This window comes from Sminthopsis crassicaudata, chromosome 2, assembly GCF_048593235.1.
Source record: "Sminthopsis crassicaudata isolate SCR6 chromosome 2, ASM4859323v1, whole genome shotgun sequence".
NCBI lineage: Eukaryota > Metazoa > Chordata > Mammalia > Dasyuromorphia > Dasyuridae > Sminthopsis > Sminthopsis crassicaudata.
The window spans coordinates 210256897-210283886 of NC_133618.1; the positions used below are offsets into that span (position 1 = coordinate 210256897).

At 34.1% G+C, this 26990-nt stretch overlaps 1 protein-coding gene across 2 annotated transcripts in view; it reads left to right on the forward strand.

The window, feature by feature from the left end:
- Positions 1-26990, forward strand: part of LTBP1 (latent transforming growth factor beta binding protein 1) — a 475937-nt gene that overhangs the window by 244034 nt on the left and 204913 nt on the right. For both annotated transcript variants that reach the window (XM_074288158.1, XM_074288159.1), the window contains exons 6-7: positions 13728-13952; positions 14822-15096. In XM_074288158.1, the coding sequence (XP_074144259.1) occupies positions 13728-13952; positions 14822-15096 (500 nt within the window). The remainder of the gene's footprint in view (positions 1-13727; positions 13953-14821; positions 15097-26990) is intronic.

Genomic DNA, 26990 nt, shown 5'->3' on the forward strand with positions numbered 1-26990 from the left:
GACTGGGTTCCTAGTCCTGGCTTTGCTACTAATTAGCTTGAGACCTGAATGAGATAGGTTTTGATATTTGTATGGTCCTTGGGTCTTATCTTATAAAATGATTGGATGCTCACTGAGGCCCCTTTCAACTCTAGATTTCTTTCACTCCATGATACTAATACATTCTAATGGTCCTCAAGTGAAAGGAGGTTTCTGTTAGATATTCATGTTTTTGTAATGTTGGCGTTAGGTGCTATGTTTCTCTATCTTCTGTACCATTGTTCTCTTGATAGTCATTTCTCCCCACTTTTCCTCTATTAGCTTGTTCCTTTAGGCTCTAGCTTTCATGTTATGAAAAATCTGACATCAAAGTCAGATGATCTAACTCTTTTTCTTGCTGTCATCTTTGTTACTATTATTATATTGGTATTTTTATGTTATCAGATTGAGTCAACACATTTTAGCAATAGTAAACTGGCCTCTGAATCAAGACAGCCTATGTTCAAATCCTGCCTCTGACATATATAGAGTGATCCTGATCAAGTCACTTATTTTCTCTGTGCTTTTGCTATCTCTTTCAGTGACAGAATACCATCTGATCCTGTAAAGGGTTGAAACTTTGAATAGGTGCACTGGAATCAGAAAACTGAGCACTTAAGCTAATTACTTATTGGACAATACTCTATTATGCTTGGAAAATGGCCCTTCCCACTATTCTGTGCTGGCTAGATCTTTTAGTGTATACAGATAATTGTAGGAGGGATTAGGGAGTGGAGTAAGACAAGCCAGAGTCACTTTGGAGGTGAACAAGAAGGGAGGTTGTGGAAAGCTTGTGGCAGCTGTGTCCATCCCCTTCACTTCTCTCCCTAAAGACTAAGAAGACCAAGGATTTTTGCTTATCCTGACTCCGGCTGATTCTTAGGCATCCAGGGTGTTTACCTGATCTTCACACCTCACTGTTAAATATTTATTTCTTTTATTTTTCATTTATGGAAGAAAGAATTTCCATAATATGAAGTAATAAGATGATTGTACATGAAACTGGAAATCTGTTACTACAACTTGCTCTTCCTTTAATATATAATAAATTTATCATGCAAATTTCTTATTTTCCTTCCTCTGCCTTATACCCTTTCCCATGTCATATGCATAGCTGCCATTAGACAAACATTTAGATAGATGATATTTAGATAGATATAGTTATAGGTGTGTGTGTGTGTGTGTGTGTATTATGTATACAATAATGTTATCGTATACATATTCTACTTCTCAGTTCTTTCTCTGGATACAGGTAATGCCTTTCTCCATATGTTCTTTATAGTTAATTTGGATGTTTGTAATAGTTAAAATTATTTATTTGCTGAAAGTCATTTTTAAAAAAAAAGAAATAGCTTCTAATTTTCAAAATATATGCAAAGATAGTTTCCACCATTCACCCTTGCAAGACTTTGTGTTCCATATTTTTTCTCCTTCCTCCCACCTTCTTCCCTAGATAGTAATTAATCCAATATATGTTAACATGTGCAATTCTTCTACATTTATTTCCACATCATGCTGCACAAGAAAAATCAGATCAAAAAGGAAAAGAGTATGAAAATAAAAAGCAAGCAAACAACAATAAAAAAGTTGAAAATACTATGTTGTGATCAACATTCAGTCCCCCCAGTCATCTTTCTGGATGCAGATAGCTTTCTCCATCACAAGTCTATTGGAATTGGCCTGAATCACCTCATTATTGAAAAGTGCTACATCCATTAGAATTGATCATCACATAATCTTGTTGTTGCTGTGTATAATGTTTTCTTGTTTTTACTTACTTCACTTGGCATCAATTCTTTTAAGTCTCTCCAGGCCTTTCTGAAGACATCCTGCTGATTATTTCTTACAGAATAATAATATTTCATAACATTCATATATCATAACTTAGTTAGTCATTCTTCAACTGATGGGAACCTACTCAGTTTCCAGTTCCTTGCTACTATAAAAAAGCTGCTAAAGACTTTTTTGCACATATGGATCCTTTCCCCCTTTTTATGATGTTTTTGGTATGCAGACCCATTAGAGACACTGCTGGATCAAAGGGTATACCAAAGAGTTTGATAGCCCTTTGGGAATAGTTCCAAATTGCTCTCCAGAATGGTTGGATCAGTTCACAACTCTACCAACAATGTATTAGAGTCCCTGTTTTCCTACATCCCCTCAAACATTTATCATTATCTTTTCCTGTCATCTTAACCAATTTGAGAGGTATATAGTAGTACCTGAGTTATCTTACTTTACATTTCTCTGATCAATAGTGATTTAGAGCATTTTTCATAAAAGTTTTATCAGATGATCTGAGTTAATAAGATCTTTATTTGAAACCCATGTTGGTCGTTGGTTGGCATGAAGTAAAAAAAAATTGCGTTGTTGGGAGGCAAATGGAGTAAAGAAACTTGTCTAGAATCACACAATTGGTAAGTTTCTGAGACGGTAAGTCTCCCTGACTCCAGAATACATAGAGTTGCTCTATCTACTGTACTATCTACCTATTCTAGAGATCAGTCGTTTTTGCTAAAAAAACTAAAAGGAAAGGAATGATTCAGAAGGATCAGTTCACAGAATCAGAATAAATGGATGGAAGCCAGAAAATGTGTCTAGTGAGTAGACAGAGAACCAATGATCTCTTTAAATAAAGAAGAATATTTCCTGTTGCAGTGGGAGGGATACATTTTTTAGATATGTTTGGTGAGTTTTTTAAGCTTACTATTTTTAAAATAATTTACATTTATATTAAAATTTCAGCTATTTAGAGAAGAAAAGCCTGTGGTCCAATTGCCACCCACATTTGAATAAGAAACTGAGGCTCAGGAGGCTTAACTGATTTTCACTTTCAGTTGTGTTTGTCACAACTAATTACTGACATATTATTTGACTTGCTCCAAGAAAATGAGTATGACTAGCAGGAAAAGGGGTGAAGGGTATAGGATCAAAGACACTTTAAAAATAGATTCTTGTCCCTGACTTTCTTAATATTCTCTGTTCCACAACTCTATTCAATCTTCCTTACCTGTTATGGGAGCAACCTGCTCATGGCTGCTAGGTGTTACAGGAGCCATTTACTAGTGGTTGCTGGGGATCTAATTCTGATCAGCAGAATAGATCCCTTCATGTGAGAGGATGATAAGAATACAAGAAGACTGAGAAGCAGTTGCATTCTCTGACCTTTCTCCTCTTCCCTCTTGTTTTCTATTTATTTCATTTCCAATTCACAAGAAACATCTGCATCAGTAAAGGCTGAATTGCAATTCCTTCAAGTGTGTTATGATTCACAACAGTGGAGGCTTTCAGAGAATTGACTAGCCTCTTCACATTTAGGTGTAGTCCTTAATACTTGCCCATAGGATTAAAGCTATCTTTTTTTTTTTCTTTAGAACCAAGGAACCAAATGATAGGATGATTCAATCCAATGAGTATTTTTAAAAAATCTACTTTGTATAAGGTACAGATTAGGAGGCCAGAAGAAGCAGTAGAAGCACACTCTAAAGGTCTGTCTAAAAAACTGTAATATAAATTGTGAGGTATGGGAGGCACTGGTACAAAGCTTCCCAGTGCGGTGTTCCCACATCAAAGAAGGTACTATGTTCTATAAACAAAACAGAATTGCAGTACCACAAAGAAAACATGAGATGTACAAATCTAGAGACATCTCTATCTCAAATATTAAAACAGATTATTTTTATCTGATTTCTGTGTTGGACTAATTAGCCATAGTCCAATACACTGTACCATAATCCCAACATCATGATATTATTGGTTCCCTTTGAGTGCAAAGGATGAACAACAAAGACAAAATGCAACAAAAATGCTCCTTAAAGAGTTTGCTATCTACTGGAAGGATGTGATGAGATATAAATAATATTTAGATGTATAATTACAATACTAGATAATCCTAGGAGGGAGAGAATGTTTGCAATTGAGAGTATGAGGGAAACCTCAAGGAAGAATTAGCATCTCAGCTGAGCCTTAGAGAAGGATAAAAGACCAACAGAGTTGAGAAAGGGGTATATACTAGATATGTAGGTAAGTTTGTATAAATGCATGGAAATGAACAACGTAGCATCAAATTTCAGTAGTGTTATTTATTTTTCCAAATCTATGCAAAGATAGTTTTCATATTCCTCTTTGTAAAATTTTGCGTTCCAAATTTTTCTCCCTCCCTTTCCTTTCTCACCCCTCCTTAAAGGCAGCAAGCAATCCAATATAAGTTAAACATACGCAGTTCATATAAACATATTTCCATATTCACCAAGCATCAAGTATAAGAAATAGTATGATAGAACCACATCATATGTCTATCTTCTTTACATTGATTCAATTATATATACTTGGCCAAAAAGGGGGGGGGGAATTAAATAGCATAGGTAGAATTAATCACTGTTCTACTCAATAATGTGCTGGATAATGATTGTGGAAGGAAAGGTGTGAATCTGTTCTCTGAGAGTAGGAACATATTTCTTAACTAAGAGTAATTCAAAATTGCTTCTTTATCATACCCACAGATAGTTTATACCTAGACAGGTGGATGTAATAAGAGGCACAGCCTTAGTTGTCATTCTTAGCATTCCTAGCTAGGTAAATTTTCTCTTCTGTGTTCTTTTTGACCTTTTATTGTTTCTTGTCTTATAGGAAACCAGTCTTATTTACTTTCTGCCTCTTAAGAATAGGAGTATCTCTCCTTGCTAAAGATAATTCAAGAATCTCCTCTTTATCTCACCCCAGCTAATCTGTTCACTCTGCAGAATCAGATAGAACTAATGAAGGGGACAGTTAGTTCAACTTCTTAGCATTTCTGGCTGGCTTTGTCTCTTCCATGTTACTTTTGACTTCTTTTAATCTTTGTTTTTGCCTCATAGGATAGCAGAATGAAAAAAAAAACAGTTAAGTACAGATATAGGCAACCTCTAACGTAATCACATTTATGTGGGAAGCTCTTTATTTTATTTTAAAATTTTCTGTTTTTAACATCGTCTTAATTTTAAGAGTATTTCTCAGAGAATACTCAGCTCAGGGAACCATCATCTTTCATAATGTAGAATAAAAACAAAGATAAAAGCAATTCAACATAACTAATCTATACTTCAATTAATTTTATATCTATCTATCTATCTATCTATCTATCTATCTATCTATCTATCTATCTATCTAGTATTCCTTATCCAAAATCCTTCCCATCTTCAAGAAAAGGAGGGAAGTACACTCTCATATTTTCTTTGGAATCAAACTTGATTGTTATAATTGCATAGCATTCAATTTCATTTTTGTTGTTGTTTTAATTTCTGCTGTTATAGTCATTATACGTCTTTTTACCTGATCCTGCTTTGCTCATTTTCTATCAGTTCATGTCTTTCCATATCTACCTGTATTATTTATATTAATTATTTGTTATAGTGGGATAACATTCTCTCTCATTCATGTACCACAGTCCATCTTACCATTTCTCTGATCAGTGGACACTATCCATTTCATTACTATTTCAAGAAAGTGCTTTATAAATATTTTGGATTATATAGAACTTTTGTTTCTATTTTTTGCCTTTTTGGGTATATATCGAACAGTGGTATCTCTGAAGTAAAGAGCTTGGACTTTTTAATCACTCTTTAATATTATTCTAAATTATTTTCCAGAATAGTTTATCTATTCACAGCTCCATCAGGAGTATACTAATAAACCTTTCTTTTTACAGACCTTCCACTATTGATTGATTCCACCATTTTGACATCTTTGCCCAATTTTCTTGCTATGACATAGAACGTCAAAGTTGTTTTGATTTGCATTTTTCCTAACATTAATGATTCTGAGCATTTTATAATATGGTTATGAATAGTTTATAATTCTTCTTTTGAGAACTATGCATTCATGTCCTTTGATCACTTAGCATGAAACTCTTTCAAAGACATTGATTTCAAAGACATCTTACTCTTTACCTGTTTTTAATTTCATTTATTTGAATAGAAGTCCTGGTTCTCACCTGTCTCATGAAAAATGGCTTATTGAAGTAATATGAAAATTTAATTTAAATTAAGTATTTTTGTATCAAGATTCTTTAATTATAATTTTCAGACAATCTAATTATTCTTATATTATTTCTCTTCTCTGTTTTTCAGATTAGTTGGTTTCTGATGAGATGTTTAACACTCTCTTCTATTTTTCATTCCTTTGATTTTGTTTTATTATTTCTTTGTATTTTAGAGCAAAATAAGTTTCCCTTTGCCCAGTTTTAGTTTTCAAGGAATTATTTTCTTTCTTAAAGTTTTGGTTCTCTATTTCAAGTTAGTTCATGATTTTCTTCATTTGCTTGGATTGTTTTTTTCCTAATTTTTCCTCAATTTCTCTTTGATTTTTAAAGTCCTTTTTAAAGCAAACTTTTCTAAGAAACCTTTTGGTGCTTGGAACAATTTGGCATTTCTCAATGAGAAAGGAGTGAGTTGAAGGGAGTAAGATCATTTCCCAGGACAACATGACCTAAAACTCTAGCCATGATATAGGAATAGAAATAGAAATAGAGCCCAAGGTTGAACCTCAGAATAAACCTCAGAAAAAAATAGTAAGAAGGATCTTCCTGTCTTCTGTAGGGAAACTTAGGAAGAGAGAGCTACTTACTTCACAGGAATATCTAAGAAAATGAGACAGAAAGCAAAAGTAGGGTCTGCTTACTCAGCAGCCCACTATCTTCAGTGGCCAATAAGGATATTGTTCCATTATTCCAAAGCACCCAACCCTTTCAATATTGAGCCACATGCATTCTCAGAAGTTACCAGAAGAGCTCCAATGCATGATCTTTGGGTTGACTCCTATTGGCCCATCCAAATGCATGTTCCTTAGGCTCTAACTGCTGATGTATATATACACTCCATTTTGCAAATGAAGGAATTGAGAGAATAAGATGTCAGTAAACTGGTCCTATATCATATTACTAGTAAGTGCCTGAGGTGGAATTTGTACCTCCATTGTGTTGTCATACCTAGCAGCTGATTGAATAAGTTGGGGAACAAGGGAAAGGATAAGGCAAGGATGACTAAGCGTTTACAGTTGTGGATACTTTAAATGCAATAATATATTAATAGCTAATAATAAATTTCATTTATATATCACGTTTAGGTTTGAAAATCCTTTATTCTCACAATAATCCCATGGCATAGGAAAGAAAACAGGCTCAGAGGAATCTAGCCTATTGCCATACAGTTAATCTGAAATGAAATTTAAGCCTGGTTCTTCTTGACTCCAGGTCTCCTCTGCTCTCTACTATATCAGCTTTTCTTTCAATGTATCTTCTCTAGTCTCTGTCTGAATTACATTTTTGAGTTAATTCTTGCCATATTTTAAAGGGAAATGCTCTTTTTTAAAGATCTCACAGCTTTTAAAGTATATCATAGTTTGCTAATTTCTGTCATAATGTGTAATACATTTGTTATTCAAAAGTTCTAAAAATCTCTTAAAAGATGCCACAGCAAAAAGTCCACATGTATTCTAGATGGAGAAATATAACATAGAATTTTAACTTTCAAAAAATTCTCACCTAAGCAAGCCCTAACAGAAATGAAAAAGACCTTTGATGGACCATTATTCTTCTAATTAAAGACAAGTTGGAAAGCTTAAGCAGCTGCTCAAATCAAAATCATGTGTTTCTCTGTTTCACAAAATGACAGATGTAGGTTTTCCTGCAGACAAGAATCTTCCCCCCCTCCCCACTGTTCCTCAGCCACAATAACTTGAAATGGTCTGTCTGCTGGCATAGAAATTGAGTTGGTTAAGGTGGCCAATAAGCTAGAGGAAGGTCCCATGTATTCTTAGAGCTTTCTTTGACATCCGAAACTAAGAAAGTATAACAAACAATAACCTGAGTGTAGGTATTTCTTAGGGAACTATATTTCCAAAAGGTCTGCCTCATTTATGTTTATGTACACTTTTGGCATGTCACCAGTTATTCCGAGTTCCAACCTACATGGGTAAAATGTGATAATGAATTGTACTCCAGCCTCCAAACTGATCCCATGATTGCTTCCAGTTAATTATCTAGCCCAAGAATGAATTATGGACCTCTGTTGAATGTCTGGACATCTTTAAAGCCCCCTACTTGTTGCTCTTTCATCAGTGGAGGCCAAATTTCTTTTTTCTAACATTGACCTTTTATAGAAGTGCCATAAGCTGCTTTGAGAGGCTGTCTCAAAATTGCCCTTTTTGAAATAACAGGCCTGAGGCTCACATACCACTGATTGTTTGCAGTAGCTCCCAGGTGACGCTATAGAACACAGTATAGGAAAACAGGAGAGGTCCAGCAAAATGTCATGCTAACCACATTACCCTGCTTTTTAGCCAGAGGTATGTGTTCCTGGTAAAATTTCTTTGCCAGGTTATCTTGTTGAGGGTTCTAAAAAGTATGTGTTGTTATGATCTTCATAATTAGCCCACCACAAGGGACTAGAGTTTGCCCTAAAAGATCTGTTGTTATTTTTCTATTTTATTTTCCAGGGAAAAAATAGTTTTTAGGGTTATGTGGGTCTTTGAAATGGAAGACTACTCATAGTTAAATATTTCAAGTCTGTGGGTTGATAGTGATATTGATTTTGTTTTCTTTGATTTCAAAAGGTTTTTCTTGAGGAGAGGCACCAGCCACAAAAAAAGGCTCACTATGTAGTTATAAAGTAATTCTAAATCTAGACAAAATATCATAATTTCAACTGATGAAACCATTAGGATGGGAAAATAGTTATTTTATTTTATTTCTCCTATACAAATATTTATAAATAGTGATTTTATTGGTTGAAATAACTCATGCAAAAATATTTTGTTTTATGACCATACAGACATAGAGTTCACTGGCATTATCTTCAGGTTATTTTTGCTTTCACATGTACAGATAGATTGCTCTGAAACAGCTGCATAGCAGGTTATAAAGAGTTACTTAGAGGTCCAAGAGCTGCCTGGACTAAAAGACCAGCAGGAAAAACTTGGGGAAATAACAGTTCCTTCATCCCTTTTCTTTTTGTTTTGTTGCTTGATCATAAGGGATTATGTTTCTTGAAGCATTCTGTCTGGTAAAATGACCAACCCATTTTGTCTTCTTTGCCTGCTGGAAACCTTGTTGAGTCTGGGTTTATCTGACCTTGAATCTTGGCTAATCTTATTCTGCTGTCATGACCCAGACTGACCTAATTGCCTATAATCCTGATGACATTTCCTTTTCTGACTGAATTCTGCTTAGCCCTGTCCTAATAATCTTTTCAGTGTGTACTTGTGGAAGCTATTCTATTTGCTTGGTCATTTTAGTTATTTTTCTGTGTCCTCTTTTCAATATTATTTGTGACTGTAGGCAGAATTTTATATATTATTGAAGAAGTTGCCATTTGCACAAATACTGGTAATATATCAGAAATTTGTCAGAAAATTAAACTTACACTGGCAAATAGTTCAAATTTAGAAAAAAATTAATTATGACTCAATAAACATTTATTTGAAACTAGATAAGATGACAAAAATATTTTACAATCTTGTCACATGATTGTCACATTTGACTTTATTTTTATTATTTCACTGTTTTCTTTTTTGTTTAAAAGTGAATAGCTGATATCAATATTTGCACAAAGATTTATGAAGTTAGGCAGACTCAATTATTTTTAAAAAATGTTTACTTGACATTTGGAGTTTGGGTTTTCCCTCATCGGTTTTGGAAAGTATTTTTCTCCTCAATTGTTTATTGATTATGGAATGGCATAGTCTATTATCAAAAGATAGATTGAAAGGCTATTTTGTCTAATAATGCTAGTATTAGTTATGCTGTATTAGTTATTTCCTATCCTGGTTAACCAAAATATCCCTTCTTCTCCCCTAATTCACTTCTGCCTCTCTACTTTACCTAATATACCCTCTCCCCTTCATTGTCTTTTCTCTAAGGACTTATTTCTCACATTTATCTCCATGAAGTTTCTTAGGAAGTTACTAAAATTGTCAAAAAGATTTACTTAAGATCAAACAGGTTGTAAGTAGGAGAGATGGGATTTGAACTCAGGGCCTCTGACTATAAACCAAACACTGTTTGGGATACTATGCAATAAATATCCATCACTCGTTTACTATGATCTAGGGCAAGTTATTTTATTTGTTTCATTGCATTTTTATTTATTTTGATAAATATTTCTTTTTTAATCCAAAATAAATGAATTTTTGTTAGTGAAATTGTAGGCAGCATTACCAAATAAAATAAATATTTTTGAAGTGTTGGGGGAGATTATTTTGAATAGGACCTGTGGATCCTTCAAATTACACCACATAAACAACCATCTCCTAAGTTTTATTTCTAGGCAATAAAAAAAGAATGAAATACACTGTCCACTTGTAATATATGCAATAATTTGTAGTCATGGAATCATAGATTTAGAAGAGACCTTAGAGCCCATTGAGTAAAATTCTCTCTTTTTTTTTCAGAAGAGGAAACAGATGCATCTGTTTCCAGAGTTATTTGACTTGCCAGAATCACAGGGTTAGAAAATGTGAAAAACAGCATTCAAACATGTCTTCTTGATTTCACTTTCATAATACTGCTAACATAGGAGAACTGGAAGGTACCTTGCAGAACTTCTAAACCAGCTTTATTTTTCTGCATATGATTCTGCAACTGGGATTCAGTAATGTTAAATGAATTGGACAAGGCCATACAAATAGAGAGAAATAGAACTAGAACTCACACCCAAGTCTCCTGATATCCATTCCTATTTCTGTAAGAGCACAAGAAAGGGAATTCTTCATCTCTTAAAACCTTTTATAAGTATTTTATAATTACATTTTAATTTGGGTTGGGCCCACTTGGGAATGTTATGGGTTACATGTGATTGAAGGGCTACATATTTGACATATCTATTGTAGGGCATGCTAGGAGGATGGCATGAGATTCCATGGGTAAAAATTCCTTGACAACTATGGAGTACAAGAGTGGGAGGTATTTTTATCCTAGGAGAGAATCAACTGACAATTAATATTATTAATTTGGGTACAGCTATGGGACATCACTTTAAATCCTATTCAAATTTTATTTTTCCTAGATAATGATTTCTATTAGGTGCTGATTTATTTTAAGGTTTGATATAAGATATTAATGCAAAATTGATTTGGTCCATCCCTCTGCTTTAGGTTGTACAGTCCATAAAATAGCCTAGTTGGATGTGTACCCATTGTACTTTCCAGTCTTCCATTTTCACATAATTATACACACCAAATAGAATCATAGAATCTCCGAGTTGAAAGGAAATTTAGAGTTTGTTCAGTTCAACCCATACGTAAGTAGAGATTATTTCTACAAATATCTTGGAAAAATGGTAATCCAGCTTTGGCTTAGAGACCTCTAATTCATTACCCTCAAGGTATAATATTTCTCCTTTGTAAAGCTCTAATTGTTATACAGTTTTTCCATATATTGAACTGAAATTTCTGCCTCTATTTTTTCTGTTTGTTGCTCCTAGTTCTGCCCTCTAGAGCTAAAAAGAGCAAGCATAACTCTTCTTGAACATAATGGTACTTCAGAAGCTCTTGAAGACAGTTCTCTTTATTTCTTGTATGACATTGTTGCAGATTCATTACTATTTTGACTGGCTTCCTCTGTAAATCCTATAGTTTATCAATATTTTTCCTAAAATGTGTTGCCCAAAACCGAACTTAGTATTCTAGATGTCACCTGACAAAGCCAGAGCATAGTGTAGAAGTATTTATCTTAACCATTATTGTAGCTTAAGTTTGCACTAACATTTTTGACTTAACACATTGCACTATTGAATCATATTGACTTTGTAGACTATTCTAACTAGTCTAGTTATGTGTCCTCCTTGCCTTCTCTCTTCTACCTCACATTGATTTTTGCAGTTGACAGATATTTATGTTAAAAATGAGAAAGGTATTCGCATCTTACATCACTGATAGAAGAATTGTAATAGAGAAAAATACCAAGTGGACTGGAAATTGAGAACAGAATTCTTCACTTATGATCTGCGTCAATTTCAGTAGAAAGTAAATTCATTGAAATCAGGGACTGTTTTTGCCTTTATTTATGTCATGAAATTTTAGTACAGAGTTCAGGTGAATTGCATGTAATGATAATTACTAGAATGGATCAGAATGGTGTATTAGTATTCATAACTCAGCCCAGCATAAGCACAGCAATTCAGTCAGGTATAGAGACAGTTGTGTTCCCCTTTTCCCCACATTCCCACAGGTTAGCAGGCTGGGTGGGTCAGCAGCATAGATACTCCAGTTCAAAGAAAGTATAGAGCCTACAGGGACCAGGTTTAAATAGGTTCTTTATATAAAGTGCCTGCAGTATCATGTTGATGGTAGGGTATTAGGATCAGAAAGCATGGACCAATATCCAAAAGGTTGTTTTCTAAAAATTAACTGGGAAGGCTTACTCAGGAAAAGCAAGATGGAATTATAATTGTGCTACATCAATAGACTTGCTGGAGAGTTTCATGAGCAAGTTCTAACTAGAAGTGGGCGTAGCATATAAAGTTGTGTAGCAAGACACAGTCTTAGAAGAGTGAGACTATAGTCTCTTCTTATTCATTTGCACACCAATGTGTTGGTACATAGTAAGCACTTAATAAATGCTTGTTTATTAATTGAAAGATTGCTTGACTTTGAAACATCATTGAAATTTTCTGAGTATTATTTCCCCCTCTATATAAAATAAAAAACTATATAGGATAGATAATCTTGGAGTCTTTCTCTTCTAACAATTCTTTTTGTAAAAGATACTGTCTTGACAGAGAATAATTCTACTACCTAAAATATTATGTCTTGCTTTAATGTTTGCAGCATATTTTATATTTAATACATTATCTCATTTGTGTCTCACAACAACCTTGTGAAGTATTCTATAAGTGGACTTGTGTCCATTTTACAGATGAGTAAAGTGAATCTTACACGGAACTTATTGCAATAAATGATTTATCCTATGGTCACACAAACAGTACGTATCATTAAGTAGAAGTTTTAACCCAGGTCTTCTATTGATCAATCTACTGTATTGAAAATATGCCAGATATATTTGGGCAGAGTGATTAAACCTTGGGGAGATGTTGACTGCTGTCTAGACACAAAAACAATAAGCAGTAAATGATGGAACTGCTTTTAATGTCCTTCATTTTTGAGTTCCTCAAAGCTGTTAGAAGCAGCAGTATGATTTTAGAAGTAAGCATGAGGCTTATACAGTCATTTTCAGTGTCTGTTTGAAAGTAAAATATTTTCTCATTAACTATCTTCTGTACCCAGCCAATTTTGCTGATGGAATTACCAACTTTACCTTCTCTAATATATCATGCACATTCTAACTTTTTCATTTTTGTATGTTCTTTTCCCTATCAATTCCTTTTTCAAATTCTTTCTTTTAAGTTCCAACTCAAGTCTCACCTCCTCCTGAAGACTTGAACACTCTTCCTGATTACTTAGTTCACTTTAATCTGAACCACACCTCCCCCTGCACTCCATAACCATTATTTTCTGTGTCTCTCATTTGGTAATTATTATCAATTGTCTATTGATTATGTAGGTTCTGAATTCCTTGTGGATCATTACTTTTCCCTAATTCCATGTTTGACAGCTCTTTATTTCAGATTTTTACTATTATCTAGTATTCAATTAAATTTTGTTCATGATATTGATGTGGTATATATGACATTGATATAGAATAACCATTCTTTTCATTTTGTCCTTGTCCTTTTCAGTAATTTGTCACCTTCCATGTATGAATGGAGGTCAGTGCAGTTCAAGGGACAAATGCCAGTGCCCTCCGAATTACACTGGGAAGCTATGCCAGATCCCAGTACATGGTGCTAATGCCCCTAAACTCTACCAGCATCCTCAGCAATCAAACAAAGGCTTGGGAACACACATTGTCCACTCTACACATACCCTTCCTCTGACTATGACAGGCCAACAAGGAGTCAAAGGTAAATATTTTTCTCTACAGAGCTTACTCCCAAATTGTGTGACCTTAGCCTTTCTGGGCATCATGAAAACTGTCAGCCAGGATTTAATTGGGAGATTGTTGTTCTCAAATGAGGAGACTGGTAGATGATTGTCATGGTCTCTCCAAGATCCTCTGAAGTCAGTCTTTGAAATTTATTCTTCCTTTTAAGTGCACATAAGTTTTATTAATAATAACTTGTATTCTCTCAAAAGTGAAATGCAAATTTCCTCCCTAGAGTTTGAGAACTTTAGGGAGTTTTTATTTCAAAGTTAGTACAAATTGAGTGCAAATCTTGTTATAAATTTAAAATAATACCGTTTATCAACTTTTTTAAATGCCCTGGTAAGCATAGTAGTAATTGACTAGTTACTTTATAAAAAAAGACTATGCTGTGGGGAATTGGAACTTTCTCTTTTGAGAGTGAAAAACAAATATTAAAATTGCCATCAAAGCAGAAACAAGTAATGAAACTTTTCATCTCTGCTGTGATCCTTTGCAATAATCTACCCACAAATTATAGCTGAATCACACATTTACATCATAGGTTTATACAAGACTCATCTCCAAAAAAATATCTTTTGTGGGCTTTAATTTTCTTTTCAAGTATTACTGTCAGAAGCTATAATTCATTTCTGCAGTTGCCTTTTTATTTTAGAAAAGCTTTGCATTCTAGGGTAATTGCAAATTTGAAGTGTATAACTGTTACCAGCAAGAACTTACTGTGGTTTTTAAAAACTGTGCATGGAATGTAGGCAAACTATTTATCTTGATAGATGTTTTATGTTTAGATTATTTACTATTATGAAATTTTACTAAGAATTTCTTTTTCTTCATCCCTATTTCTTTCAGTGAAGTTCCCCCCAAACATAGTGAATATCCATGTGAAACATCCACCAGAGGCCTCAGTACAGATTCATCAGGTTTCAAGAATTGATGGCTCCACAGGCCAAAAGGTGAAAGAAAGCCAACCAGGCCAGTCACAGATCTCTTATCAAGGAGTACCCATTCAGAAGACTCAGACAATACATTCAACATACTCTCATCAACAACTCGTTCCTCATGTATATCCTGTTGCAGCTAAGACTCAGCTGGGAAGGTGCTTCCAGGAAACCATTGGATCACAGGTAAGAGAAAGTTGCCAGTCTGTCTAAGATTTGGTAGGTCTTTTGAACTCCATGCTTGCAAATTCACCTGGGTGAATCAATACTTCATCAATACTTCAACACACCCAATTATCTTTCCCTGAAACTTGCTCCCAAGTTTCTCTTTCACTGATTCACTATGCCTTTTATTGAAACCCCACAAAGTCATATCAGTCCATTGTGCTTGAAATTTTGGGGTCATCTTTGCCACCCCATCCAAATTATCTTAAATATTTGGCTTCTAGGTCTTTTTTTGCCTGTCTCTGCAACATTTCCCAATCTGGTCCTCCTTTTGATTTTTACTGCTTCCAGGTTCATGTATTGCAATAGCTTCCTACCATGTTTCTCCACCTTCATTCCCACTCTTCTCTTAAATAATCTTTTATATAGGAGCCAGACTAATTTTGCTTATGTATTGATTTTAGCATGCCACTCCCCTGATAAAAAATATACAGTAACTAATATTTTAAAATTCTTATTCAATAGATACTTATTGAGTGCTTATTATAATATATTGGGCACAAAGAGGAATGCAGAATGGGGTTCCTAAAGAGCTTAACAACTGAGTAAGATCCATGATAAATAAACTATTTAATACTATATGCATGCAAAGATTTTTTGATTCATAGAAACTTACTGCAAACTTACTTATGTTATCATTCTTTGTAACTTGATCTCTTAAACTTGTTTTTGACCAAGAATTGTTCAAATAAAACCACTACATTCTCAAAGCTGCATACCTGTTTAGTGTGAATTTGAGGCTTTCCTGAAATCCATAACAAAGATAACTCTGGTTTTGGGGATTTAATGATGTTATTATTGAGGGAGGGAATCAGGAGTCACCCCATGAACTCTTCTGTAGTTAATCTTCAGAAAATACTCAACAATGCATACCTTTTATTCATGCTCCTTTGACTGACTTTTAAATGTCTATAATTTGGTGACTATATCTCTGGCTTTATCTCATGTTACTCTCTTCCACATATTTTGTACTCCCACAAAAGTGGAAGACTTTCAAGCATGCTTTGTACTTTCCTGCCTCTATACCTTTGCTTATGCCATTTCTCCCTGCTTAGGATATCCTCCTTCCATTCAATTCACAAATTCCTTCTTCCTCCAAGAAACCTTTCCTTATCCCTATATTTGGTAATGAGTCCCCATGACAAACTTTCTATTCAGCCTTGTTTGCATTCTTTAGTATACTTATTATGTTTTACTTTACATTATAATTATGTGTATATGGCATAGACTCCCATTAGATTATAAGTTCCTTGAGAACAAAGACTTTTCTTACACATTTTCTCTCCTGTGATACTGAGAACAGTGCTCTATAATTCAGTGCAACTTATTAATTAAGAGTCTGTTATATTTTTTACTTTTTTAATATATTTCCCCCAAATACACATTAAAAATTTAAACATTTGTTTTAAAGCATGGTTTCTCTTTTCTCTCTCTCCTTCCCTCTTTCCTTCTTTCCCTCCCTCCCTCCCTCCCTCCTTCTCTCTTCTCTCTCTCCCTCCTTCTGTTCCTCCCTTCCTTATTTCCTTTCCCTCCCTCCCTTCCTCCTTCCCTTTTCCTCCCTCCCTTCTTCTTTTCATCCCTTCTTCCTTCCCTTCCTCCTTCCCTCCCTCTGTCTCTCTGTGTCTCTCTGTGTCTTTCTCCTTCCCTGAGATGCCAAGCAATCCAATATAGTTTATACATGTGCAGTCATGTAAAACATTTCCAAATTAGTCATTTTATACAAGAAGACTCAAGTTAAGAAAAAAAAAGAGAGAGAGAGGGAGAGAGAGAGAGAGAGAGAGAGAGAGAGAGAGAGAGAGAGAGAGAGAGAGAGAGAGAGAGAGAGAGAGAGCATGTTTCAGTCTGTATTCAGACTGTATCAGTTCTTTATCTGGAAACAGATAGTATGTTTCATCATTAGTCCTTTGGGATTGTCTTGGATCATCATATTGTTGAGAATAGCTAAGTCATTCACAGTTCTTCATTGTTGCTTAAGTCATTTTCAAGGTACTAGAGATAAAAAGAGAAAGTTGATTAATCATTAGGTATTTACAGCCTTGATATATAAAATGTCTTGGATTTGATTTGCTTCCATTTCTGGTAAGTGCCAGCTGTATTGATCAATTGGGAAGAATTAATTGCTCTACAAAATGATTCTGTTTAAATATTTGCAGTCTCTATCCCCTCTCCAATGACAGTTCATTTTACATATAATTAGATTCTGTAACATTTGATTTACACACATTTTTTTTGAGAGTGCATCTTTAAGCATGCTATACCTCTAATATGTTTGAATCATCATTCTAGTAGCTGTAGTACATGCCACACACAGGCATTCAGGAAGTCATTCAATAAATATTTTTAAGCCCCTAGTATATGCTGGACACTGTACTAAGTTCTAGGGATACATTGAAAATTCAGAATAAATAGCTCTAACTTAGAATATTAGAAGCAGAAACTCATTGAGATCTATTCAGAGGAAGGCCCCCATTATCTTGGATCAATTCTTTCAGATAATTAATACAGTGCTATCAATAAGAGTCATCCAAGATGTGAGCTATCCTAGAAAGATGGCTATCTGAATTGATGGAGAGTATATCTGCATCAGTAGGATAACAGATCCATTGAAGTATCTGTAAAAATATCTGTTACCTACTAAGAAATAGAAGATATTTTAATTATATTTTGAACCTCTTTATTTTAGAGCTGAAAAAACTGAATTACATGAGAATTGAATTAATGGTTTATTTTTCCCTTCTTTCAGAAATATGTAGAATACCATTAGATATTTTGTTAAACCAATAATAAGAATGTAACTTACACCATGAATTCCATGAGGGCAGTTTCTGTCTCTAACCTAAACCTTATATCCCCCCAAGTCTCTTGTACACCTAGTAGGCAGATAATAGATTTGTACATAGGTGTCTTAGAGGTCACTGAGTTCAACCCCATCATTTTACATATGAAGTTATGGAGGCACAAAGATGTTAAGTGACTTGCCAACTGTCACTTAGCTAGTGTTCAACATGGAATTTCAACACAAGTCTTCTTGACTCTAATTTGATGCTCTGCCCATTATACCACCCTTCTTTTTTAAGTACCTAATATTTTCTTCATTAGTTAATATTTATTAATGTTTATTCTTTAAGTGAATGAACAAATGGATTTCCTGCTAGGAAGTAAAGATATTAGATTTAGTGAGCACCAGGCTTAAATCTAAAAGAGATACAGATTTAGAAACTAGAGGTTTGCATGATGTAATATTGTCAGGGTGCAAAAGCTTCCCCAGTTCTCGTACCCTTTTCCATTTTCTCACTGATCCCTGAAATTCCTTAAGCAGTGAGAAAAAGCCTCTTATTTCACAAGCATTTTTTAAAGTGTTCCTGGAAAATCTTCAATCATATTCAAGATGTACCCTGCAATGATTTTTAAAAAATATTTGTGCCTCCTTGGAGTTCCTTGTCTGCCAGTGTAGTTGCAGCCAGTCATACAGATGGATTTTTCATGAATGATAAAAGTAATTGTGCAAAAATCTGATACTGCCTTGTCAGGGTGCCATTTTAAGGAGAATTCTTGTTTACAACAGATTTGTCTGTTTGAGGACTCTTCAAGTAGTCTGTCATTGGGAAGCTTTATGAAGAACCTGCTTGTTTATAATACTGTAGTAGGCATTCTTCAAAGCCAAAAAGGGAGTTATGGCAATGACACCAGTACTGCATTTTAGCAACAATGTTAAACACTGAATGAACATATAAAAAAATGAATTCTTTATTACATAGTAAAAATTGTGTGAATGATGAATTATAGGGAATTATCTTATATTTGGATATAATGAAAACCATTATTTCCATTCCCATTAATCTATGAAAACTTTATTAAAATTGAAATATCAGCAAGAGAAGAGATTGATGGGAGAGAAAATATCAGGAACTGCTTGATGGAAGAAAAGTATTTTTTGGTGGCTTGGCCATCAAGGACATTCTAGTTTAGAAGAAATATCAGACTAGAATAAGATGAATGGATAAGTTCAGTTAAACAGTTCTATGCAAGGTAATATGTAGGCATCAGAAAAGCAAAGATCTTCATGATTTGTGAATTTTAAGAGCTATAAGATCTAGCTATAGGATCTCTAGCAAGTCACTTCTCTAAAGATAGTTGAGAACTTTTAAAGGTCTTTAATTACACTCATGTATTTTTTTTAACAAAAATACTTTTAAAAAATACTTTGAGATGTGCAGATGAAACTAAGTACAGTGAAATGGCTTCCCATGATCACCTTGATAGTAAGGGATGGAGGTGTAATTCAGACTAAAGTCTCTCCTGACCACAAGTCCCCTAGGCTTTTTGCTTCACAACACTACTTTTTTGAGTTGATATTTTGGACCTTTTTTCCCCCTTAAGGCTGCCTTTGCTAATTTGAAAATTAATTTGAAATTTGAATTTGAAAATTGAATTTGAAATGGGAAATGAAATTGCTAATTTGAAATGGGACTTCATTTCAGCCGTATAAAAGTTTTAGGAGTGGTTCATACAATGGATTTCTTCTGGTCTTCATATCCACATAGGGATGACAACTTCCTTCATTCTATAAGGGATGTTTTTTGTTTATTTGTTTGTTGTTTGTTTTCAAGGAAGGTGGAGGGGTCATTTCTTTTTATATAGGAAATAGAAGATATGGGAACAGTTAGGGCAGCTAGAACCTTCTGTGGCACTGGAAGACACATCAGAGGTAATATCATCTAATCTCCTCATTTTATAGATAAGAAAACTGAAACCATATAGGTTAAGTGACTTTACTTAAGATCACATAGTTATTAAAGGCTTATGACGGTGACATAATAATCTCTGTGAGGTAAATAGTGGACAATTGGAAAAGGAATTTCATAACTACTTCCTAATGATTTACCACTCAGATAAAAGGGATAAAACTGAACCTGTAAACTCTACCTTGGTAATTAAAAAAAAATGGGTCTAAAATGGGAACCTCACCTAATTCCAGACTTGGTGAGAGAAAATTGATTGTAGAAGGAGTTTCCCTCATAAATAACTTGATTATGCACAAATTAGTACAGTGCTTCTGTGGTATGCAGGATGAAATACTTTATGGGCAATGTTGCTACAGCACTGGCTTAATCCAATTCCTGTGACAAATGCCATGACATGAGGAGCTTTTGAATTTATATTTTAGCTGTTAAGAGGAGACAGCTTCCTTGAACAATACTGAAGGAGTAGTTAAATCCCTCTCCTTTTCTGGTTTCAGGAAAAGTGATAAGAACCAGTTGCCTTTTTCAGAGGTGCTGGCCTATTCAGGCAGTATGTATGAAAGCAGCGGGCCCACTGAGTTAGCTGAGGGCTAGCCTTACTTGGGTGAAATAATCTCACTTTCTAAAATCCTTCCTAATACTTCCTATGCAATGAGTTTTTCTTGTCTCCCATCCAGATATTTGCCTGGCATGACCCATTTGTAGGTTCAGTGAGTCTGCTTATCCCTAGTTGATCTAAGATGACTGCTGGGTTGGAATAGCCAGGCCAAAACTTACCTTTTACTCAGGTAGTTTGTAGCCTGAATTGTTAGCTGGCTTATGTCCAGCAGACACTAGTCCCTTCTTGGCTAGAGTAGGAATAGATCAAAATAGTTAAAGGGGGGCTGGAGACGAGGTAGAAAATCAAGCGTAATAGGAGAACATATCCACAAGTTATTGGGTTTCTGCCAGCAGAGGATACTTGCTTGATTTCCTTGAAGTCAAAGTACAGGGCAAAGGATAGGATGCCAAAATGTAGATTCCTAGAACCTTATTAAAGAGTACTTCAGAGAATCAGCTGTGACCCAGACGTTACCCTTTTTTCTGTCTGAGGAACATCTAATCTGAATCCAAGCAACATGCCTTCTAGAAATGAAGGAACCTGTCCTTACTGAGTATTAATGCCCAATATGGCTTATTTACCAAACAAACGAGAACACTAATGACTGCTGCCTTTCCTAGTCTTTCTCCCAAAGGCAGACCATTTTGCCTTAAAGAAAAATGTCTTTATTATTATACAGATTCCTTAAAGTAACCATAGTTCACTAAAGTAATGTTATTAGTGGTAATTGGATTCTTTTTGGGGGGGAAGGGACCAGTGCAAGGATATTGATTTACAGTTGGAAAAGATGTTAGATATCATCTAGTCCAGAGGTATCAAACAAGCACTTGTGATTCAAAACATTTTTGAATGTGCCTGGACCAGATTAAAATGCAATTAGTAAATGTTTAACAAAATAACAGATAATAAAAATTAGATAAAACCACATTTTAAAACTAGTCCAAGGTCCTAGCCACTTAACCTCATTCTACCTTATTTTCTTCACCATTAGTAAAATGGTATTAGAGTTAAATAATCTTAAAAATCCCTTTTAACTCTAAATACTAGAACCTCATTTCCCCCCTTTATTAAAGCTTTTTATTTTTCAAAACATCTGTATGGGCAGTTATTCAACATTGGCCCTTGCAAAACTTTGTGTTCCACTTTCCCCCCCTTCCCTAGATAGTCAAATATATATTAAACATGGTAGAAATATATGTTAAATCCAATAATACATATTTATATAATTATCTTGTTGCATAAGAAAAATCAAATAAAACTAGAAAAAAAAAGAGAAGCAAAATAAAATTCAAGCAAACAACAACAAAAAGAGTGAAAATGCTATGTTGTGAACCAAACTCAGTTTCTATACTCCTCTTTCTGGGTGTAGATGATTCTCTTCATCACTAAACAATTGGAACTGTAGTACTTCATTTTTTAATCCAGAAAAATAATTCTTATTTTTATCATCTACTTCTTTGGAGATTTGTCTTCAGTGATTTTTTGTTATTTCTAAAATTAAATCGATCCTTAAAAGATCAAGACAACACTATTAGGGGTATTTTTTAATGTGTTGTAGACTCTTGATGGCAGTGTCCAAAAATAGTTTCTAAAATATGTTGGTCAGCTACAGCATAGTTGAAATAAGCATTCAATCTCTTAATCTGATACTTTGAATGGAACACCAGTCATTTGTATATTTATATTCTAGTCATTCAGAAGATGTTTGATACTTGTGCATTTGATTAAGTACCCATATCAAAGGGAGGTCTTTAAAGTTTGTTTCATGTCAATGAAATCTACTTTCTAGTTCAGTTTAACTAGGTATATTACTGTCTGACTTGTGCTCTCACACACACTCACACTCATTCACTCACAAATTCTTCCCAATTATTTATTAAAATAATATGTTCTGGCATTTTTAATCAAAAGACAGCAATATTGCCATAGAGAAACACATTGTGTAAGATAACAGAACTGACCCCAACTTTCTAAGAGCTTATTATCAATGTTATACACATTCCATTGACATGAAATAATATGTAAAAAAAGTTATATGCACATATAGTCAACGATATAAAAGTCTCTTAAATGCCAAGCATAGCTTCCCTTCTACATTCTAAATCCTTAATATATTTCAACACCCACTTCCTTTCATTTCTTCCATTATCTTCCCTAATTACTGTAGTCTACATTGCATTTGGCTTTCCCTAAATTCTTATTGTATTTGTAAATAGTACAATATAATTTTTGTTTATTTGTTTTCCAATTATTTTATATGTCTATGGCTTGCGACTTTGTTAGAATGGCCAAACATTAAATTCCTTTTGTGTTTCTTGTAATTAGACTGTAAACTCTCCAACAGAATGTGAGCTCCTCAAGAGCTGGTGCAGTTTTATTTTTATTTTTGCATACTCAGTGCCTGGCACCTTGCACATGCTTCATACATGCTTGTTGATTTATGGATTGATTTATAATATCTACCAGGGTGTTAGGTAATTAATGTTTAGTAAATAGTTGATGACTGAATGAAATAATTATTGCTGTTCCCCTCAAGTGACTGGAAAAGTATGTTTCATGGAGAATGAAAGAGAAATCTTAAAACAGTTTTGACTAAATAGATTTGGATTTAATCACCATTTTCCCACTTTGTCAGTCAAGACTTTATAGAACTGATGAAATGTCAGATTTTTGTATAGTGGAAAGAAGGGAACTTTACATTGGAGTAGAGTTGTTTTAGGTCCGAGGTTTTGGGGCCAGCATGAAATAATTAGATGAAGGGACCTTGGGGAAGTCTGTGTTCCCCTATTTATAAAATGAATGATCTGAACTAAATCAGAGGTGTCAAATATGCTCTCTGCAAAGAGAGCAGCCAAACCAGATTAAAATGTAGTTGGGAAATACTTAGCAAAATAAATAAAAATACATTAGGACATATATGATAATATGTTGTATGTTAACATGCTGCCTGTATATTAACTATGCAGATTAACATGTGAGATTCTCAAAGTAGCTCCTGTTTCTTTTTGAGTTTGACATTTCCAAATAGATGTCATCTAAAGTTCCTTCTAACTCTAAATCTGTGATCTTATGAGATACAGTGAACTCCGAAGGAGTTAAAAACAACCTTCAAAAAATTACAAAAACAGCGCATATGTATCAAGAGCCTTTTTTTGGTATAGAAATAAAGGAAGTAATATAATTAGGAAGACTGTGGTCAAAGATTTAGTTCTTTGACAGGTGCAACAGCCAAAGAGCCATATTATGATCAAAATAATGATTCTAAGAAAATATTCTGTACATAAAAATGAGGTTGTGCTAAAAATGGACAGTTTTAAAAGTGACAGCTTATTCAGAGTCTATTTATTCTTCATAATAACTTAGGAAGAATCTACCAAGCCTGAATTAATGTTGTAATTATTGAAATAGAGTGGAAAGAATAAAATTGATAGATGATGTAGAGAAAAAAGATATTAATAATCACATTCCAGAATTTAATAAGTTAAGACTAGGAAGTTATTCTTGACATCTAACCTAAATTTTTCATGTTAATAAACCACCCCTCAGGATTCTCTCCTTTAGCTTAAAAACCTTAGTTTTTCATCATAGGTCTCATTTACCAACCCATTAATCATCTTGGTGCCTTTCATCTTAATCTACTTCAGATCCTCTATTGTGTCCAGAAATAAATCACCGTCATTTAATACTTGGTAGCCATCAATAAGCGAGACTAGAATGCTTAGATGTAACACAGCAAGACTGTCTATAGGAGCCAGATGATTTGTATTGCCTCTGTGGCTTGTTGTTGCATATTATTTCACTTCCTTCTTTCTTTCAGTCTTGGTATGTCTAGCTAGAGTCAAATAGGAACCAATTTGGAAGTGAGGTTTTACATAAAATGTAGTGGCAAAAATGAACATTTTGAAAAACATATAAGCACTTATAAGTTTGATGGAATATAATTTTTTTCCAAATTGGTTAATTGGATAATTGGTTGCCTTAATTATTTGCATTTGCTTTTCTTAATTCCTCTTCTAAACAAGTGGTCATGTAGAGGAAATATCATTAAAGGATATTAAGTAAATTTAATTTAGTTTTCATTTAGGATAAGTTATATCATGGAATTTCTATAATTATTTACCAAAGAAAGCTCACAGGGTACAGTGATGTGTAACATGTGGGGGTTTTTTTACCCAAATAACACAAAAGAACACAATTCAGAAACCTGTAGATTCTCTTTTTGGGAAATGCTAGAATTACTAGAGTAAAGCCAGCGAAAGGCCACAATTGAATAATTTACTTTTAAAAAATGTAAAGTAAAATCAGATGTTTTGCACTTTGGGATTTTTTTTCCTTTTAAAACCATTTTTGCTTGAATGTAGTTTTTTTTTTTTTTAATTACCATTTCAAGAACTAGCATAGTCTGGAATTCTTGGGAGTCCAGGGTTTGGCCACAAATCCTTTTAAACAAATACACCATCAGAAATTGAAGCAGTTCCATTTACAGTGTTTAGTGCATCATCCACAGTTGGTTCTTTGTAAAATCAATATTTTGGAAATATAGAGGATTAAAGGTATATCATATATCCCAAATGCCTAACATTTCTTTAATTACTTTAATAAAAGAAAACTGGATAGTTTTTTTTTAAGAGCTTGCTTGTAAAGAATGTTTTACTGAAGCCAAAACAAATTTTTTACAAGTCTTTTTAGAAAATCTGGAAGTATTTAGGAGTTTTCCTCCTCTTCATATGAGACAATGCCTGTTACTCTGCCAGTGATACATTGGACAATAGTCTTGTTTATAATAATCTGCCATTAGATCAAACTGATCAAGTATGTTGCCGAGCAATTATATCAGTAACATATTTCAACTTTTTCTCATTGCTGAATATAAATAAACAGGTTTGATCTCCATTTTGAGGATGTTGAATGGCTCTCATGAGGTTTTCCAATTCTTTTTGGATAAATAATTAGCTGATGCTGAGGGACAGAAGGACATCTTTTTTTTTTTCCTGGAAGTTCCTAGAGATCCCTTAATAGAGGAGATACATCTATTTCACCTGGATGATGCTTACAAGGTGGTGGTGGTGGGGAAATGTGCTGAGATGTCTTGTACACACTAAGTGTAGCCAAGTTCTCCCACACACACATAATCTCCAGGGATCTTATTCTTGTGAACATGAAAAGTCCCACATTTCCAAAAGTGGGATTCGAGTTGTTCAAATAATTACACTATTCAGCAAATAGCTTCTGTGTGCCAAAATACTATGAAACTTTATGCCAAGATATCGGTAATGCTTGTTTCTGGGTGTGGATGGATGTGGACACCATAGCTGTAAGGTGCAATAATTTATAGGACACCTAGGAGGTGTGGTTGCAGAGATTTGTTTTCTCATGGGACTGTAACCTAAGGCATGAATTGATATTTCATTATATTTTTATTCAACAATTTAGGAGAAATTAATTTTAAGTAAGGGCCAGAAAGCATCTGAGAAATACTGTGTGTTAAAGGACAACAGCAAGGGAATGGAGCCTCACTGGATCTACAGGGTGGAACCCCTTATACCACCTGGCAGTGATTAATTACAAGCAGGTGGACATTAAGCTCCTACCTAATGACAGTGTGTGGGACAGGTGTAAAGAATATCCTGGCCCAAAGTAGTTGGACAACATGAGGTTAAACAAGAAATGAAGAAAGAAGATGAAACAGAATTTTAAAAATGGTAATAACATATACAACCAATAATATTTATAACTTATTATGCAACTATAGGGAAGTCATTTAAGATCACTGAACCTTATTTCTCCCATCTATAAAAAGGGAAGAACAATAATTAAATCATATACCTCGAGTTCTTTTGAGGAAAATATATTGTAAGCACTTTTCACCATATCACACTTGCTTTAAAAAGGGACTTTCCAAATCAGAAGAAAATGGAATATCCATAGAATGGGAATAGCATATCCAGTGTTTAGTTTATTACTCATAGGGCCATCCTAGGCCATGCAAGGCTTTGCCTAAGATCATGATGGAGCTGTTGTTGTTTAACTTGGGATAGGAATGGAGAGGGGTGATGATAGTAGAACATTTGTAGACTAATTATGGTAAGATTAGATGTAGAGTACATTTTTGTTAGCATAATTGAGCCCAGAGTACCTAAACATTTATAATAAGAGAAATGCTCCATTTTTGTTTTGAAATCACCCAAATGCTATCTATAAGCATATATTCACCTGGAGCACAGTTTATAATAATTTTGACATTAGCACTTAATACTTTTCAGCATATCTTTACAAATGTCTATTCTCATATTAAAAGGCTGTTTAAATATTTATCTCTTAGGAATTTAGAGATTGGGGTAAGTGACATAGCACTTCCTATATTCTCTCACTTTCTATCACTCCTTTAAAATACTTATCTATATATAATCTTATAGAAAATACTACATGTAGCCTTACCTATGTGTAATGGTGGTATAGTTTTATTATAACTCTTGCCTTTGGCTTGTTACTAACAGTGTACATGGACAAGT